Source organism: Crinia signifera, chromosome 5, assembly GCF_055691185.1.
Source record: "Crinia signifera chromosome 5, ASM5569118v1, whole genome shotgun sequence".
NCBI classification, from domain to species: Eukaryota; Metazoa; Chordata; class Amphibia; order Anura; family Myobatrachidae; genus Crinia; species Crinia signifera.
In genome coordinates, this window is record NC_139221.1 from 238,559,362 (window position 1) to 238,576,417 (window position 17,056).

General features: G+C 47.0%; 1 protein-coding gene across 4 annotated transcripts in view; it reads left to right on the forward strand.

The window, feature by feature from the left end:
- The window catches only part of NEK10 (NIMA related kinase 10), a 335,666-nt gene that overhangs the window by 174,359 nt on the left and 144,251 nt on the right, over positions 1-17,056 (forward strand). For 3 of the 4 annotated variants that reach the window (XM_083188708.1, XM_083188706.1, XM_083188709.1), the window contains exon 24: positions 6,903-7,032. In XM_083188708.1, the coding sequence (XP_083044834.1) occupies positions 6,903-7,032 (130 nt within the window). Of the gene's footprint in view, positions 1-6,902; positions 7,033-14,060; positions 14,338-17,056 lie in introns of those variants that run through there. The other variant, XM_083188710.1, reaches the window with a different exon arrangement.

The following is a 17,056-nucleotide window of genomic DNA, read 5'->3' on the forward strand; positions in this document are numbered from 1 at the left end:
CAGAAATTAGGCAATATTGGAGTACAGATGTTCTGTACAGCACCCCACTTTACCGTATGGCCATGACCCGGACTCGTTTTGAGTTAATCCTTAAATTTTTGCATTACAACGATAATGCACAGTGCCCACCCAGAGATGATCCCACCTTTGACCGGCTATTCAAAGTCAGGCCGGTCATTGATCACTTCAGTGCCAAATTTGCAGAGATGTACATCCCAGATAAATTCATTTGCATAGACGAGTCCCTTATACATTTTAAAGGAAGGGTTAAATTCCGCCAGTACCTTCCCAGTAAGAGGGCAAGGTATGGCATAAAAATGTATAAGCTGTGTGAAAGCACCTCAGGGTACACTCACAGGTTTAGGGTATATGAAGGGAAGGATTCAAGAATTGAACCGCCAGAATGCCCCCCCTCCCTCGTAGGTGTTAGTGGAAAAATTGTCTGGGATTTAGTGCACCCCTTCCTGGATAAAGGTTATCACCTCTATGTGGATAACTTTTACACCAGCATCCCCCTGTTTAAGGCCCTTGGTTCAAGAGGTACAGCAGCTTGCGGTACTGTGCGCAAGAACCAAAGAGGCCTCCCAAAAACGCACATTGCCCAAGTAATGAGAAGGGGTGAAAGCAGGGGAATATGCACCGAAAATATGTTGTTGGTCAAATATAAGGACAAGAGGGATGTCCTTATACTGACAACAATTCACGGAGACAGTACCACCTCCGTCCCTGTACGAGGTACCAGTACCCACACCTCAAAACCTAATTGTATCCTGGATTACAATAGGTACATGGGCGGAGTGGATCTTTCAGATCAGGTACTGAAGCCGTACAGTGCCCTGCGGAAAACAAAAATCTGGTACAAGAAGCTGGCCGTGTATATCATCCAGATGGCACTGTATAATGCTTACGTGCTATTCCGTTCTACCAGCCAGAGGGGGACATTTATGCACTTTCAAGAGGAAGTCATAAAGGGCCTAATATTTGGGAACCAGCAGGCAGAGGGCCCCAGTACTTCTAGTACTGGCCCCCGTATTGTACCAGGGCAGCATTTTCCTGATGAAATCCCCTCCACTGGAAAAAAGGGCAGGACACAAAAAAGGTGCAAAGTTTGCTATAAAAAGGGAATAAGAAAGCAAACTATTTTCCAGTGTGACACTTGCCCCGACAAACCCGGCCTATGTATAAAGGAGTGTTTTAAAATATACCACACATCTATGGATTATTAGGTTCATAATTTCACCGTGCTTCGGGGGTCTTGCTAATGCCACATAGCACCCACCATTCATTCCACCAGAATCTGAGCCGCAAAATCCAAAAATCACTCCTTCCCTTCTGAGTCCTGCCATGCACCCAACTGGTATTTTTTGGTCACATAAGAGGCATTGCCGTACTCGGGAGAAATTGGGGCACAGATTTTGGGGTGCTTTTTCTCCTTCATACCTTCTGAAAATGAAAAATTTTGAGCCAGAACTGCATTTTTGTGTAAAAAAATGTAATTTTTCATTTTCACTGCCCAGTTGTATCAAAATTGGTGAAACCCCTGGGGGTTTGAAATGTACACTATACCCCTAGATGAATTCCCTGAGGGGTGTAGTTTGCAAAATGGGGTCACTTGTGGGGGGGTTCCACTGTATTGGTGCTTTGGGGGTCTTGCTAATGCGACATAGCACCCACCAACATTCCACCAGAATCTGTGCTGCAAAATCCAAATATCACTCCTTCCCTTCTGAGTCCTGCCATGCAACCAAATGGTATTTTTTGGTCACATGTGAGGCATTGCCATACTCGGGAGAAATTGGGGCACAGATTTTGGGGTGCTTTTTCTCCTTCATACCTTCTGAAAATGAAAAATTTTGAGCCAGAACTGCATTTTTGTGTAAAAAAATGTAATTTTTCATTTTCACTGCCCAGTTGTATCAAAATTGGTGAAACCCCTGGGGGTTTGAAATGTACACTATACCCCTAGATGAATTCCCTGAGGGGTGTAGTTTGCAAAATGGGGTCACTTGTGGGGGGGTTCCACTGTATTGGTGCTTTGGGGGTCTTGCTAATGCGACATAGCACCCACCAACATTCCACCAGAATCTGTGCTGCAAAATCCAAATATCACTCCTTCCCTTCTGAGTCCTGCCATGCACCCAAATGGTATTTTTTGGTCACATGTGAGGCATTGCCATACTCGGGAGAAATTGGGGCACAGATTTTGGGGTGCTTTTTCTCCTTCATACCTTATGAAAATGAAAAATTTTGAGCCAGAACTGCATTTTTGTGTAAAAAAATGTAATTTTTCATTTGCACAGCCCAGTTGTATCAAAATTGGTGAAACCCCTGGGGGTTTGAAATGTACATTATACCCCTAGATGAATTCCCAGAGGGGTGTAGTTTGCAAAATGGGGTCACTTGTGGGGGGCTTCCACTGTATTGGTGCTTCGGGGGTCTTGCTAATGCGACATAGCACCCACCAAAATTCCACCAGAATCTGAGCTGCAAAATCCAAAAAATCACTCCTTCCCTTCTGAGTCCTGCCATGCACCCAACTGGTATTTTTTGGTCACATGTGAGGCATTGCCATACTCGGGAGAAATTGGGGCACAGATTTTGGGGTGCTTTGTCTCCTTCATTCCTTGTGAAAATGAAAAATTTTGAGCCAGAACTGCATTTTTGTGTAAAAAATTTAATTTTTCATTTGCACAGCCCAGTTGTATCAAAATTGGTGAAACCCCTGGGGGTTTGAAATGTACACTATACCCCTAGATGAATTCCCTGAGGGGTGTAGTTTGCAAAATGGGGTCACTTGTGGGGGGGTTCCACTGTATTGGTGCTTCGGGGGTCTTGCTAATGCAACATAGCACCCACCAACATTCCACCAGAATCTGAGCTGCAAAATCCAAAAATCACTCCTTCCCTTCTGAGTCCTGCCATGCACCCAAATGGTATTTTTTGGTCACATGTGAGGCATTGCCGTACTCGGGAGAAATTGGGGCACATATTTTGGGGTGCTTTGTCTCCTTCATTCCTTGTGAAAATGAAAAATTTTGAGCCAGAACTGCATTTTTGTGTAAAAAAAATTAATTTTTCATTTTCACTGCCCAGTTGTACCACAATTGGTGAAACCCCTGGGGGTTTGAAATGTACACTATACCCCTAGATGAATTCCCTGAGGGGTGTAGTTTGCAAAATGGGGTCACTTGTGGGGGGGTTCCTAACTTTTAGCATCTTATGGTGCCTAGAAACCTACATGGTGCCTAAAAAATAATCTCATAAAAAGGAGGCTCCAAAATCAAGTAGGTGCTCCTTCTATTATGAAGCCTGTGGTTTGGTCAACGTGCACACTAGGGCCACATATAGGATATTTATGAAAACAAAAGAATTGGGGGAATCAATTTTTAGTCACATTTCTCTAGTAAAATCTACTGTGTTCCTTAGAAAAATGTATTAAAATTGCAAATCTGCAAAAAAAATGAAATTTTGAAATTTCACCTACACTTTGTTTTAATTCCTGTGAAACACCTAAAGGGTTAACAAACTTCCAAAATGCTGTTTTGAATACTGTGAGGGGTGCAGTTTTTAAAATGGCATCATTTATGGGGGTGTCTCACATACAAGTCCCTCAAAGTCACATCAGAACTGAACTGGTCCCTAAAAAAATCAGTGTTTGAAATTTTCTTGAAAATTTGAAAATTTGCTATTCATATTGTAAGCCTCCTAGTGTCCAAAAATATTAAAAGGAAGTTGAAATAATGATGGAAACATAAAGTAGACATATGGTCTATGTTAGTTATTAACTATTTTGAGTGGTATGATTATTTGTCTCACAAGCAGAAAATTTAACATTTTGCAAATTGCTAAATTTTCCATTTTTTTTACGACATTTTGGTATTTTTCACAAAAAAACACAGACTGTATCGACCCAAATTTACCACTTATTTGAAGTACAATGTGTCACGAGAAAACAATCTCAAAATCACTGGGATAAGTAAAAGCAAAAAAAAGTTATCCCCACTTAAGTGATACATGTCAGATTTGAAAAAAAGGGCTCTGTCAGGAAGGCAAAAACATGCTGTGTCAGGAAGGGGTTAATACTACAATATTTAACACTTTAAAAATAATTTGATGTCTTTCATATATTTTAAGAAAACCTGTTACAGATCATAATCATTTGGTGCTGCTGCTCTGGATGGTGCTACTTGATGGGTTGGAACTAGATGAAGGCTTCAATTGTTTTTAGTATTTTCATTTTAGAAAAGGTGTAAGCATACTATTGTAAAGCGCAACGGACTCTGCTGCGCTATATAAGAAACTGTAAATAAATAAATACCGCCCAACATTGGTGGCAGTGGAGGAGGGACACATGGGGCGTGGCCTCATGGTCAGGGGGCGGGAACTAGACACAGTGTGGGGGGGGGTGTGCATGGTCTGCATACAGGAGGCATGTCTGGACCATTTTTGGGGTGGGTCATTGCAGCTGTGTAATGATACATGCAGCTTCTGCAATGTTTAATATGGTGGCCCAGCTACTGCCTTTGCAACTAGTCTGTGCAGGCAGGGGGCTACTACCTCGCTGTCAAGCGAAGTGATCACATATTAGCAATGCAGTTCCATCACGGGGGGACACCTGACATATGGGCCGGCCTTGAACTGTGCTGAGTGCCCCACTGGAGTTTTATGATTTCCTGCAAAACTAAACTTTATGCTGAAATAGGCCCATACACAGCAGTTACATGCAGATGCAGTTCATTTGTTCATCCATGCCCCCATATAATGCTCTGTCTGACCGCCCGAGACCCTGTCTGTTCGTCTGCAGGGTCCGATGCAGCTCTGCTAACGTTGGGTGTCTTTTTTTTTTTTTTGTGCCTAAGTCTAACCATACACCTTTTTTATTTTGTATTTTCCAATGTGGCTGGTTGAAATGAAAATCTGGTAATATTTGGGTGCAAATGACATTCGACGTAACCAATTTGTCTGCATGACCGTTTTTGTCAGTTTTACTGCATTTAAGAGCAAGTGGTCAGTTGTTATTTGGTTCTATTCTGTACGTTACTGTACTGTACTTCTGTGTGTGACTGAGTCTGTATATGGAGCAAAACACAAATACAGTATACTGATTCAGAGACTCAGTCATGCACAGATAAGTGTCACATAAAATTAGCCTGGGGAATGATGGGGAAAATCTCTGGGCTAATAATTGCTCAGTGCATACACACTGAACAATTTTCGGCCCGTCTAAACGATTTTCACAGGGGTGGATTATTTTCCATAGCAGAGCGCTATGGAAAGTCGTCCGCCCTGCACAGGGGTGGATTATTTTCCATAGCAGAGCGCTATGGAAAGTCGTCCGCCCTGTTGCTCATCTGCTGGTAATATCAGCCAATGGGTGTTGGGTGGCAATGATGCGGGAGCGCGCATAAAAGTTCACTGCTCATCGCTCTGGCATAAATCCGCCACACTGGGCGGCTTCTGAGCTGAAAGCAGCTCAAACGACAAAACTGAGCTGCATTCAGTTCAAAATCACCCAGTGTGTATGGGCCTTAAGTCATATTGCAAAAAGACATCCAATGCTAATACTTACACAGTGTACTCTTTAGAACACGTTGGCAGTAGTTCCTCTCTTCATGTACTCACAAGCCACTTATCAAGCTATAATAGAAATTACTAGTTGACCTATGCGTATTCCTAAAGCTTTTTATTGAACTGATCTCAGAACTATCATTTGGAGGAAGCAGCTGGCAACCTTTATAAGCTGAAAATTATTTATTAAATGTATTACTAGAGTTGGCATTGCCATGTCACATATTTAAAAAATGATTTTCAGCTTTTAAAGGGGTGCCAGATGCTTAGTCAAACTGGTAAATCTGTAAGAAGCTCGCTAAGTTCCAAGCAATCCTCTAAGAAGATTTAGCCGTAGAATTTATACACCCGCCGACAGGACAATATTCTCCAATTACTTCCTAAGCTGAGCTGACCGTACTGTTCATCAAAAAATAATTACTAAAACTGTAAGTCATGTACAGCTCATAAATCAAAGTTTGTTTTCAAGTAAACTTTTTTATCTTGGAAAAATACTGTAAAGTTTTGACATGCATCAAGGCAAGTGATACCTATTAAGATGAGAACGCAATCTGAAGTAATTTGTATCAGTTTGGTATATACAGTCCTGACCATTATTTGTGTTACCCACTTTCTCAAGCATGCAACGTTCCCTTATGTAATCACGTGACTCCCAACTGTCCCGAGTACGGCAGAACAGTTCCGCTAATTACAGATGGGATAGGTCATTGGGTCACCAGCAAGTTGTTAGATAGTCATTAGGTTGACACTATTAGGTCGACATGTGTCTAGGTCGACATGCAGGAAGGGCGACATGAGTCTAGGTTGACATGGGTCAGGTTGACCGGGTCACTAGGTTGACATGTCGAACTTTTGACTGTCGACCTAACCCATGTTGACCTAATGACCCTGTCCACCTTATGACCCTATCAACCTAACCCATGTCGACCTAGACTCAGGTCGACCATCCTGCATGTTGACCTAGACACATGTCGACCTAAATGCATGTCGACCTAATGGTGTGGCCTAATGACTGTCTAACAACTTGCTGGTGACCAACTGATCCACACCCTTACAGACTGTCCCGCTGTCCCTCCCATGGGTCACAGTGTTCTGTCTGTCACAGATGCCATGCAGTGCCAAGGCAGATCCCTAGGTATGGTTTAACCACTAAGCAGGCATGTTACTGTTTTCATTTGTAAGCCAAAGGTCAGGTAAATAGTAAGGTGCATGCAGAATGTCCGATAGTTCCCCAGCTACCACAAGTCTAGCACTTGGCACATTCACATAGTTTCCTTGTTAATATAGTAAAGTGAAGCGCTGCAGAAATTATTATTCTTGCTTTTTCTCCACAGCCCTGAAGTTGTTAAAAGTGAACCGTATGGTGAAAAGGCTGATGTGTGGGCAGCAGGATGTATTCTGTATCAGATGACCACTCTAAATCCACCTTTCTACAGTACAAATATGCTGTCCTTAGCTACCAAAGTACGCAGGTTTGGACTGTTACTGTCAGGGGCGGATTGGGGACTAAAAGTGGCCCTGGAAAATTTCTGAAAGTGGCCTCATGTGGGCGGCAACAAATCAATAAAGGGAGGAGCCAACATAACAGTAGGCGGGATTATTATATCACTATACATAGATACATTGTTGACAGGCAAAATGAATGCCATACCCCGTAATACCCATTACACATCATGTCAGGGCTTTACAAATTTTCGCAAAGTAGGGACAACAGGGATAGTGCGCCAAAAATTCACACCGTAATGCCTATAACACGTCACACACCCATTACATAGTATACCACATGCAACGATGGCCTGCCAGGCTTGCTGGTGGTAGCCCCCCCCCAACTAACGATTACACTACGGCTAGTGCCGTACAAGAACCGTTGTTAGTGTTACCTATGATTTTAATGCTAGCCAACAAAGCAATTTATTGCAGACTTTTTTTTAACTGTAATCCTGTATTAAAACATACATCGCTCTCATACATACTCCGCCACTCTCATACATACATACATACATACTTTACACCGTTCTAATACATACTCCACCACTCTCATACATACACCAATCTCATACATACACCACTGTCTTACATACAACACCGCCACTCTCATACATACTGTTCCCATTCATCCCATCCCTCCCTTACGCTAGTGCACACACCGTAATCCTGTATTAATGCACATACATGCAGCCCTGGCAGAGAGACAATAATTTTGCATATTCAGTGATGCTGGGCTGCTGGCAGTGCTGTTACATACAGTTAGTTGATGCCACAACCACTGGACTGCTGAGAGTAGTCTTCTGCTGCTGTGAGCGGACTCAGGGCAGGACAGCAGGAGCCATGACTGAGGACTCCAACTGCTGCACAACACAGGCTTCTCCCGTTCTCCTCCTCCCACCCGGCCCCAGCCTCTTGTAATGTGCGCGGTGACGTCATGACGCCCCAACGCACATATAATCACAGACTCAGAGTGAGACTGTCACTCCAGAGTCCGCTGCCCCGCCTCCTCCCAGTGCATTCCCCGGCGAACAGTGGAACAGTACCCTGCCTGCTACTTGATGCGTCCTCTCTCCAAGCGGCTACTGTCCTGACTCTCTAGGCCATGTTATGTTAAATAGAATAAAAATGAGTCCCCGGCCCAGCCGTCGCCGATCAGCGGCCGCCCATGCCGCGGTGCTGTCCACTGCACTGCCCTCTCCAGAGGCGGATCAAGCGAGTTGTGGGCCCAGGTACAAAAATATGGTTTGGGCCCCCCCAAACACACACACAAAAAAAAACCCACATTGTGGTTTGTTTTGTTTACTTCAAATTTAAAGCCCATTACACACTGTAGTGCTCATTACACATTTACACACTGTAATGACCATTACACATTCACACCGTGATGCCCATTACACATTATACCGCACACCGTAGTGCCTATTCCATATTATGCCGCAAACAGTAATGCCCATTACACATTGTTACACACCATAATGCAAATTAAACATTATACTGCACACCGTAGTGCCCATTCCATATTATGCTGCACACCATAATACCTATGACATATTATGCTACACACCATAATGCCTATTATATATTATGCCACACACTGTAGCATCCATTACAAATTCACACACTGTAATGCAAATTACACATGATACCGCACACCGTATTGCCCATTACATATTATGCAGCACACAATAATGCCCATGACATTATGCCACACAACGTAATGCCCATTACATATCATAGTACCCATTCCATATTATGTTGCACACCATAATGCCCATGACATATTATGCCTCACACTGTAATTCCCATTACGCTGCACATTGTAATGCCCATTACATTGCAAACCATAATGCCCATTACACATTATGCTACTGTAATGCTTCACTTATACAGTTAGCACCTAATGCCCCCATTCTACACACAATGTCCCCAGTAGTGTCCATTATACAGAATGCCCCCAGTTTAGTCCATGATACATAGTGCCACCAGTAGTGCCCCTTACAATAGTAATGCTCACTTTTTTGCAGGCTGGTATCAGGCATTCATGGAAGGAGAGAAGTCCAGAGCTGACACTGGGTCCTTTGCTCTGCTGGTGGTAGGGAGCTTCAGCTTCATGACTTGGATGGAGAGGGGGGCAACATCATGGCTAGTCGGGGGGGGGGGGGGGAGGGGAGCGGCAGGCTCTTGGCTGGCTCTGTGGGGACAGGGGGAGAGGAGCGTCAGCTGCATTAGCGTGTCGGCGGGACAGGGGCAGAGGAGCAGCAGCTTCATGACTCCTCCTCCTCAACATGGACCATGCTGCCAATAATCAATAATTCCATGATCACATAATGTATAAATTAAAAATATGAGTCCCCACAGTGCAATGCTACTATATGCGGCCCCGCCTCCTCCTGCCCTCTGTTCTCCGAGTGACTGAGTCCCGGAGAACAGCGGGTGGGAGGATGCGGCCCACATACAGTAGTAACAGGGCACTGTGTGCGGTGCTGCCACCCATCAGGGACTCATTTTTATTTTATAGATTTATGTGATCATGCATTATTGATTATTGGCAGCATGGTCCATGTTGTGGAGGAGGGGCAATGCAGTGGACAGCGCCGCTCTGAGAGAGCCTCAGATAGAACAGTGGGCATAAGGAGGCGGGGCCACTAGCTCTGACTGCAGCCACCCACCTCCAGTGAGTGGCTGAGCAGCACCTCTGCCCCGTCACTATATTTGTGTCAGTGTGCGTATGCGCAACTTGCAGCGGCCACACTAGTGTCGGTCTCCCGGGAAAGTTCCCGGTAGATATAATAGCCAATCTGCCCCTGCCAGGGGTTCCATGCTCGTTGCCAGGGGTGATTACATGCTTCAGGGGGAAGATCTTTTCATTGCAGGGGGGATCAGCGCCGCGTCTCTGACAAAAGATGGCCACCGTAGCAAAGGAGACAGCCGCTAGAGGTGCAGGAGTACTTCTAGCATCTCTTCTCTGTGGTGATGGCCATTTTTGGAGGGGCACAGGGTCTCTGTAATGCTCTTAGAGACTCCACACCGCCGCAACGCCACTCCGTCCCGCCACCGCACGACCCCCGCATTAACATTTTTAATCACAGATAAACCGAGATGTACTAAGCCTTGAAAAGTGATAAAATGGAGAGTGAAAAACCACCAACCAATCAGCTCCTACCTATCATTTTTCAAACACAGCATGGAGTATGGCAGTTGAGAGATGATTGGCTGGTGGTTTATCACTTTCCATTTTATCACTTTTGAAGCTTAGTACATCTGGCCCAAAGTGCTTTCGCACTAATATATATATATATATATATATATATATATATATATATATATATATATATATATATATATATATATATATATATATATATATATATATATATATATATATATATTTATACACCTACAAATCCAATCCCCAGCAGGGGAATAATGGCACTCAGGAGACGTTCAATCACAGAAGATCATATATATTAAATATGGGGGAGAACGTTTCGTCAGCTCCAACCTACAGCAATATATACACAATAAAAGTGCACACATATATACTTACACGCAAGCACCTTCCGACACTCAGGACACGCCAGGCGCACCCCTCCGTCATGGCCGGAAGCTGTCATCCTTGCCTGCTTCCGCCCAGACACGCAGCTGGTTGCTTGGCAACTCAATGCATGCGTGTCACGGATGCGGAGAGACAGGCTGACAACGCTCATTAGACACATGCGGCAGAGATCACGCTGTGTGTCCCAGGTGTCGGTATAGCAAAAAATGCATACTGTCACTAGACACAAAATAGCTCCATACCATAGAGCGCTAAGATCCGCTGTAGTCGCGGGAATGCCATTAGGGAACTCAGGACACAAAAGTGTTCCCGTAGTCCCCCCCAGGGCAATCACCTTGACCTTACCGCAGATCAGCACCATAATGATGGGCATTTTATTGCATCCAATTGACAGCACTGCTGGGGATTGGATTTGTATGTATTTCTTCGGGCACCGGGAGCAAGTTGTTCCATTATTAAGAGAATGCCGTCAGTTTTGGATGCCACCTATAGTGCTGATGAGGGTGAGAAGGAGCTGGGAGAGGGGTAGAGGGGAAGAGGGGGCGTGCCATGGTTTAAAAGAATTGCCAGGCATCACTTTAACTCCCCTCTCTTCCCTCCAAGGACAGACAGGTCTATTTCTCACCTGCTTTGGAAGTTGTGGATCTCCTCTACTCCAGCAGGCTCCGGCAGTGGTGGTGGCAGGTGTACTGTGTCCGGCAATGGCGGATCTAAGCCCCTGGCTTCAGCAGTTGCCGTGGTGTGTAAACTGCATCCCTGCATTGCTTTAAAGAACACAGATAGCATCCATTAACCATGGCCATATATGCACTCACTAATGGTGCGTACACACGAGGGCGATTATTGCAAATATCGCTGGAAATATGGTCACTGAGCGACCATATTGCCAGCGATGGGAGTGTGCACCGGCGATATATCGCCGGGTGCGCGCTCCCGTTTTCTGCCCAAAGTGATCGCTGGTCGCAGGAACATGCTCCTGCGACCAGCTGATTACCGCTGCCGGGCTCCCCCAGCAGTTTCTTTTTCATCAGCGACCATCTCTGGTCGCTGATGCAAACGGGACACCGAGCGATATATCGCCCCGTGTGTACAGGGCTTTACTGTCCACTTGCCCCCATGTATGTACCAAACATCAGACCTACTGGGCACAATTATCTCTTCCTCCTTACCCCAGTGGGCAGTTAGTGCAGAGAGAGAGAGAGAGAGCAGATAGAGAGAGGAGAGAGCGAGAGAGAGAGAACAGATAGATAGATAGATAGATAGAGAGAAGGGGCACAGGGAGAGGTGTACCTAGTAAGTAAGCAGCGGGTCCCCCTGTCCACAGCACTGGCAGCAGTAAGGTCTCAGCCTCAGTGCTGGTGGCGTCAGGGTCCTGACCTAGGCTGCGGTGGGAGAAGGGTCTCGGCCTCAGCGCTGACATCAGGGTCCCGGTGCACTCCACCGCTGGTAGTTCCACCTAGCAGCAGAGCGCACAGAGCATCCCATGTGGACGGCGACGTGCACGCCGCATCAGCAGGACAGTGATCCGGACGGCCCTGCCATCTTGCCCGGCCTCCTGCGTAGTGACAGGAGCAGCTCGGTTTCACACATGCCCCGCATCCTGCATGCTGCTATTAGCCACTGAAGGGGTGGGGACTCGGGAGGTCAAAGCCTTCAGCGTGGCAATAAAAAAAGAAAGCAGTGCTCGAAGAAGTGGCGGTATACCATACCGGTGTATACCGGCCCACTTTGAGCACTTATGTATACGGAAGGTGAGGAGCACCCACGGGGATCCTGGCAGCGCCGCAGCAGCGGATATGCAGTCAGCAGCGGGGGTCCTTGCGGCAGATAAGAACTAGTAGCAGTATTAATACCTCTGCTAGTTCCCATCTTCCGCAGGGACCCCCGCTGCTGACGGCATATCCGCTGCTGGGACCCTGCTGTGGCGCTGCCAGGACCCCCTGCGGCGAAGCCAGGACTGGGGGGAGCACCCCCCAGCAAAAATGTAAGCCTGTGCCCCTGTGTGTGTGTATGTATATATATATATATATATATATATATATATATATATATATATATATATATATATATATATATATATATATATATATATATATATATATATATATATATATATATATATATATATCATACCTCCCAACTGTCACGATTCCGTCGGGACAGTCCCGATTTTCGGGTCCTGTCCCGACGTCCCACCCGCGGCAGGCATTGTCCCGCTGCGGGGGGGTGGCAGTTGGGAGACCCCCCAATGTAGTAGAATAGACGCTGTGCGCATGCGCACAGCGTCTATTCTCGTATGAAAATGAGGTCGCGGCTAATTAGCATAAGCCGCGCCCTCATTTGCATACGCCACGCCCCCTTTTCGGACCGCGCGAGTGTCCCTATTTCTTAACATGAAAAGTTGGGAGGTATGTATATATATATATATATATATACACACACACACACAAGGTATATATATATATATATATATATATATACACACATATACACACACACACACACTTATATATGCACATACACACACAATTTGGCACTCAGAGCAGCAGAATTTATGTTTGCTCAGAGCAGTGACCAGACGATTTACATAATTAGGCCCCTCCCCCCACGGCGTTTTACCGCGATTTGCGGGGCTGTACTGTAGGAATTTAGGAAGACAGAGACAAATTAATCTAAGGACAATTACATCAAGTCAGCTTTGCCATAACCCCACAGGCCCGCAAATCGCGTTAAAATGCACACTGTTACCCCTTTCCTTACCTTCTCTGCCTGCAGGGACTTCTCTGCTCCTCCAGCTGCTGTATTTCACGGAGGGCTCCATTCCTGCTATGCCCAGTCCCCCGCTGTTATCCGATGAGCTGCTGCTGAAATTACTGTAGCTCTGGCTCCAGCTGGCCTCCTTTCGCTCCTTCGCTGTATGCGGGGACCAGGAGGAGGAGCAGCTTAGAGCAGCACACTCGTCTCACTGCTGGAGCCGGGGAACTGCTTCCGGGCGCGGCCACTGCTACCCATAACTCCGCAGTGGCCGGCCCCTTGTTTCCTGCCATGGCCCGACCTATTACCTTAGCGAAGGGGCATTACAGTGGGGAATATATTTTCTGTTATTCGGGTGACCTGGATTCAGAGCCACCTGCAGCTTTCGGCCTCAGGGTTGGCCGGCCTCCCGGGAAACTTCCCGGTAAGTTTAATGGCCAATCCGCCCCTGGTTACTGTTTACTGGGACATTTGTTACATATATTCAGGGCCTAACTAGGGTGGTAACGAGTGTGCCACCACACACAGTGCTGCTGGGGGTGCTGTTGGGCACTTGTTATTTATCTGTTTTTATTACTTCTGTCTCCCCCTGTCTACTTACCCCATCCCTTCCTTTGCGAATCCCTACGACTTTCATGAACCTAATTTGAGAGCTCTTTGTTATTTGGTCACACTGTCTTTAATACATTTTAAGATGCTGATGTGACAGTGCCCCTGTTCGGTGTGGTGCAAGATGGCGTACCTTAATCTGGAGCTGGAGCCGGCTTCTGGATTCTTTGCGGCTTCTGCTGGAGAACCTGTGGCAGGGAACGGCACAACCCAAGGGACCCACAAAAGACAACGCTACTTCGGTTAGCAGCGACAAATATTTATTAAAGGAAAACAACTGCACTAGTCGCTGTGATATACTCGTACACATATGCAAACATCAATAAGAAAGATAAAAAAAACACAAAGACAATGACATCAAACAGAGCAATATTAAAGACAATAATATGACATCACTAGAATACTATACCGCACATACAACACAATACTGCACATATAACACTATACTGCACATACAACACTATACTGAACTATAGTCCCTGGTGCAAGGAAAACAGTCAATGAAGAAACGGTCCCACGCAGGAAGATCCTCACAAGTACAAGGGTAGGCCCTACCTTAGTGTGCACACTACTATATAAAGGCCAGAAAATATTAATGGTCCCCTATAGCGGGGTACAGGCGAGTCCCCGTTACCTAGGGCAACTCCCTGCTAGACATACAACACAGGCTGTAGATATAGGCTTGGCAGTGGTGGCAAATCTGGCATGCAGCCAGAGGGGCGTTGCAGGTGTCTCTGGGCTGGTAATGTCGCCGGGTGATCAGCACCCCAATAACAGTTGTCCCCTATGCAGTGGAGAGCCACTTCAATAGCTGGGTAAAGTGGGCCAATGTGGGGTGCAGGCCAGCCTGGGGGTAGGGGAGCTCCTGTACCTTAACTCTCAGCTGCAGATGCCAGCTCCTGCTGGTCATGACTCTTCAGGGTCTCTCACTCCTCTCTGGGTCTCACTCTGCCTGGCACCTATCAGCAGCACCTGATCTCCTCTTCAGTGCAGGACAGGGGAACAGCTTCTCCATTCACTGCACACACGCTGCTGGGCTTTCTCCTCTCTCTGCCTGAGCCTCTCCCTGCTCCAAGCATGTCTTCTCACTCTCTCTTTCTCTCTCTCTCTGTGCACAATCTCTGCCTTCTCTCCACTGCAGCAAGTTTTCCTCTGTCCCGTTCTGCTGGCTGACCCCTGACCTCTCAGCTTCCTGTCTTCACACACTCCAGGGCAGCCAATCAGGGGAATGTCAGGTTCTCTGCACGTGGATGTGAGCTGGGTCTGTTAACCCCTCACATCCCTGCAGTGTCTATGAAGCTGCAGTCTTTCCTAATAGCAGCATTGGCTGCCATTAAGCCTTTTTGAGGGCACAGGGGCACTCAGAGTGGATTGCCACATACCTCCCTGCTGGAAATTTGCCTGTCCGCAGGCAACTTAACCTGGGTCAGTAGGTTCCTGCCAAAAACCTCTCAATGTCCATGACAAGACATTTAACGGTGAGAAAGAAAACAGGTGAGTACACATACATTCACCACAAATACAAATTACTGCCTCCCTATCACCTGATATCCAATGTGGGCTCCCCGTGCCAACCATCCCTCCGCCACAGGACCTCCATCCCTCTGCGGTCCAGCTTCTCCAAGGCTGTCAATGGATGGCGCCCACTCTCACGATGTACGCATCTTTAGGCATGTCTCACCTCTCGAACTTGCCTATTCGACCTCTGTATCGCCTGCTGGATTCTGAGGGCGAATTCCTCTCCTGAGATGGTCGTATATTCACCACTTGTTACCGGCTTCCCACCGATGAAACAGATCTTGGCCTTGTCTTCTCTCTCTGGTGCTTCTACTTTGGCCTTGGATTCAGGCAGTGGCACAACTGGTTCTGCTGCTGACGGCTCCACTGTCTGTGTCACAGCCATGTGAACCACAATTTCTGGGCTTCTCTGCTGGTCTACCATTCCGACATTTCTCGGCCTTAGATTCGCCACCCGGTAATTGGCATCGTCCATCCTGGGCACATACTCCCGCGTCGGCTCCGGAAGTTGAGGCCTGGTCGCTTTTTGCCAGTTCTGATGGACTGCCTCACTCCGCACAACCGGTTTCTTGCTTGACCTCGTGATGTCAGGTTCTGGTGGGCGGGGCATCTGTCCTGGTCGAGGAGGGTTGGTGTTGACCCTTTCGTTCTCCTGCTTGACCACTCTCGGTTCAACTCTGCTTCCGCTATATTGGTGGTAGGGTGGAGGCTCTTTACGGTGCGGGTAGTGCCACTGATGTTCTGGGGCATGTCTGTTGCGTAGCACCGGTGTTCCATTCGGCCCCGTCACTTTTGCGGCCTTGGTGCCTTTCTTCCCGCTTGCTAATTCGAATTCGACGGCTTCACCATCGCTCAGGCTCCGAAAGCAATTCTGGGGGTCTTCATTCTGTATTGCGGTGTAATGGACATAGACGCTCCGCCCAGTATCCGCACGTCTAATGTATCCATATCCGCGTGGCACATCAAACCACAGGACACGACCTGTGATCCTTCTTGGGCCGGTTCGCGGCCTATCAGTCATCTGCGTTACACCGGATGCTCTTGACGTGTTCTGGAACACTGCCGGTGGACCTCTTCTCCCATGCCATCTCACAGTCTGTGGGCATACATCGGCTCGGTCACTGTGTAGTCGTTCCGACCTCCATTGGCGATTCTGTTGCCATCTATGCCTTCTGCCACCTTCACGTTGCTGTCTTTCCTTTTCATCCTCCGCCCATTCCTGACGCATCTCACGGATCATCCTGGTCATTTCGGTCATCGCTTCGATGATGGCCCCAATCGAGTTCTGATTGGCTTGGGCTGGTGGAGTGGCGGTTCTTCGCATCTCCAGCGGTTCTATGTACTGCGATCGCCACATCTTGCCGTTCACAGGGGTCTTGTGCAATCCTGTTCGTAGACGCCAAGTGTGACAGTGCCCCTGTTCGGTGTGGTGCAAGATGGCGTACCTTAATCTGGAGCTGGAGCCGGCTTCTGGATTCTTTGCGGCTTCTGCTGGAGAACCTGTGGCAGGGAACGGCACAACCCAAGGGACCCACAAAAGACAACGCTACTTCGGTTAGCAGC